The 3,432-nt window shown below is 43.6% G+C and overlaps 1 protein-coding gene across 1 annotated transcript; it reads left to right on the plus strand.

Annotated features, from left to right (window-relative positions):
• Positions 1–903: 903 nt before the first annotated feature.
• Positions 904–2,400, plus strand: kcnf1b (potassium voltage-gated channel, subfamily F, member 1b). The gene has a single exon (XM_035674520.1). It carries the CDS (start codon positions 904–906, stop codon positions 2,221–2,223), a length of 1,320 nt encoding a protein of 439 aa, XP_035530413.1. The 3' UTR covers positions 2,224–2,400.
• Positions 2,401–3,432: the final 1,032 nt, after the last annotated feature.

The raw sequence follows: 3,432 nt of genomic DNA on the forward strand, positions 1-3,432 counted from the left end.
ATTTGTTTTTATGTTTTAACTGTGTCTTTGTGAAATATTGGAGCGTTTTACCGCGTGGCCCACAAAACATATCTCTCTTTGGTGTAACTCCTAACAACTCATAAACATCTGAAACGTAAGAATGGGTCCCAACTATACTGCTGCTTTTTGTAAGAGGTCACAAGATTTGACAAAGATTATGTAAAACTAACTAACCAGTACTTACAGCTGTCGGATACAGTAAAAAGTAAGTTATTCCCTTGTGAAATGTTGTGGAATAGAAGTATTCAGTTGAATAAAATATAAATACTTCTATAAAGTACCTTAAAATCCATAAGAAGTGCTTGAGCAAAGGTACATCCACCACTTAATGCTATACAGTACATGATCACCAGAGAGTGCACTATCTCTGTTCTGTGCTGCATCCAGTTTCCCAGCATTGATCTCTGCCATCACCAATGGTATTTGATCAATCAATATGTTTGACGTTTGGAGAATTCCCATCGGAAATTAGCAACACTGTAAATAACAGTAATGAAGTGACTTTTACCTTCTACATGTGAAATGGACAACTGCGGTCTTATAGGGCGCAGTGCTGATTAATTAATTGTGCTCTTTTAATTATTGACTCAGTTGTGTTTTCAAATGCAACCGGACAAGCTGCACATTGGACTAAAATAGCGAGAGAAGAAAGACCTGCAAATGTGTGTGTGTGTGTGTGTGAGTGAGTGACAGAGAGAGCGAGAGAGAGAGCGAGATAGAGGGAGAGGTGGGAAGTGTGGCCGCTCAAGCTGTGCCATTCAGTGCATGGAACAGTGTTGAGAGGAAACATTTACGCGCCGAAGTAATGGACATGAATTCTGGCTAGTACGCTTTACCTTGATATTATCGGATACACAGATATTCAGTCAAACATTTAGTAAAATGTGGACACTACCGAAGCCAAAATATAGAACTGGTTTGTGCGCCGAGGGGGAGATTGCTGTGAACATTGGCGGAGTCCGAGTGGTGCTTTTTGGGGATGTTTTGAACCGCTATCCGGACAGCAGACTGGCGGAGTTGTTGAATTGCTCAACTCAGAATTACGAAGTTATCACGTCGCTTTGTGATGACTTCGATCCGGGCAGGAAAGAGTTTTACTTTGACCGAGATCCCGATGCCTTCAAGTGCATCATCGACGTTTACTATTTTGATGAAATCCACATCAAACGCGGCATCTGCCCCATCTGTTTCATCAAGGAGATGGAGTTCTGGAAAATAGACCAAAGTGTTTTAGATGAGTGCTGCAAAAGTTACCTAAGTGAGAAGGAGGATGAGCTGAAGGAGATTGCAAACAAAGTCAAAGTCATTCTGGAGGATCTGGAGGTGGATCAGTGTTTTACGCGCAGCCAGCGGTGCCAGAGGTTCCTGTGGAAACTGATGGATAAGCCGGATTCCTCCTTGCCGGCGCGCATTATTGCCATCGCATCCTTCCTCTCCGTCCTGGTTTCGGCGGTGGTGATGTGCATGGGGACCATCCCGGAGCTCCAGGTGGCGGACGCCGAGGGAAAGCTAGTGGAGCACCCGGCCCTGGAGGCGATCGAGACCGCCTGCATGTCGTGGTTCACCGCGGAGTACCTGCTGCGTCTCGCCTCCTCTCCGAACAAGCTGCACTTCGCGCTCTCCTTCATGAACATCATAGACTTTATGGCCATCATGCCTTTCTACGTGGTCCTGTCACTCACCTACCTCGGCACCACATCCATGATGGAGCTGGGTAACGTCCAGCAGGCTGTCCAGGCGCTCCGCATCATGCGCATCGCGCGTATTTTCAAGCTGGCGCGCCACTCCTCCGGCCTGCAGACTCTGACCTACGCGCTCAAGAAGAGCCTCAAAGAGCTCGGACTGCTCCTCATGTACATGGGCGTAGGGATCTTTGTGTTTTCTGCGTTGGCCTACACCATGGAGCAAAGCCACCCGGAGACCCTTTTCAGGAGTATCCCGCAGTCTTTCTGGTGGGCCATCATCACCATGACCACGGTGGGCTACGGAGACATCTACCCCAAAACTACGCTCGGCAAGTGCAACGCGGCCGTGAGCTTTCTGTGCGGGGTGATAGCCATCGCTTTGCCCATCCACCCCATCATTAATAACTTTGTGGTTTTCTACAATAAACAGAAAGTCCTGGAGACTGCGGCGAAGCACGAGGTGGAGCTGATGGAGCTGAAGTCTGGCAGGGACGCGCGCAGAAAAAGCAGGAATTAAGATGAGTGTGGACTGACGGTTTGCGCAAGTAAAGACTGAAAGGGCAATTTCATTCCTGAAGTCAATGTGAAAAAGTCCAAATCTAATGCACCAAAAACAAACATCTAAAGCGAAAGTTATTTGACTAAATATGGTAGCTCATGACCTTGACATTAAGACAGTGGGACTTTCTCTGGACCTGCAGACACACTGAGACAGCTCCATGCAGTGACGCCTGTACATAGCGCCTTTACACAGCTGTGTTGTTTTTGTTGCTGCTTATTCCATGGTGCATTTATTTCGTCCACAACTCTTGTTATTGTGAAGGTTGCTGTTATTATAGAATTAAAAGTTGTGCATGAAAAAAACGTGTGCCCAGAGAATCATTAAAGCACGAACTGTGACATGAGCATCATATCACCTTTGTTCAATTAGATAGTTACAAAGTCCACATTTCCAGCCTTATATAATAATAATAATAATAATAATAACAAAAACAACAAGAATTCATTTTAGATGACAGCACAAATCAACTTTAAGCAAGTATAATCAGGGTTCAATGTTTTTGTGGCGAATGTATCAGATCAGTACCAATGTGGTGGATTTATAGATTCTATCATTTTAAGAAATGTCTTAAATTGGAAAACTATTTATATCAGCTAAATTATGACTAAAACTGAGTCATAAATAACAGCCCCCAGATGGAGGCCCGTTGGGTGTGATTAATCTCTGTAATAATGATTACATTTGATTGCAGAGGAATATATTTTGTCTAAAGGCAGCTAACAAAATTGGGTGTCCTTCCCGTTATTAATTCTTAATGGACAGACTGAAAAAAGCTTTCAGACAATCCAAGGCCTTGAGAACAAATGTGCTTTCATGATATTTTCTCAAAAAAGAAGTGGACCTTTTTTAATATTTGTCCTCGATTATTAATCTGCAGTCCGGGACACATATAACCCGACCAGACAAAGAGGTGACTGCTGACAATGACACCCACTCCTCCAGGGATGTGAACAATTATCACGTCCATATTTTTTATATACATGCATCCATGTGACCCCACATGTCAAGCTTTCATAAATTGCATTTTTAACTCTTTTAATGCAAAAACCCTCAGTTGTTGGGGTCATTTAAAGCTGAATGCAGAAGAGCTTGAGAACTTGTGTTGATAAAGTGTTCACTTGCCAAAAGATACAGGTAAATAATTGTAAAGAATAAATAAATAAT

The sequence above is a fragment of the Morone saxatilis genome, unplaced genomic scaffold, assembly GCF_004916995.1.
Source record: "Morone saxatilis isolate NCDOM2014 unplaced genomic scaffold, NCSU_SB_2.0 Contig3, whole genome shotgun sequence".
In the NCBI taxonomy this organism is placed as follows: Eukaryota; Metazoa; Chordata; class Actinopteri; family Moronidae; genus Morone; species Morone saxatilis.

What these genes read in the sequence shown, in the direction of transcription:
- kcnf1b (XM_035674520.1), top strand. Translation starts at nt 904, where the DNA reads ATGTGGACACTACCGAAGCCAAAATATAGAACTGGTTTGTGCGCCGAG.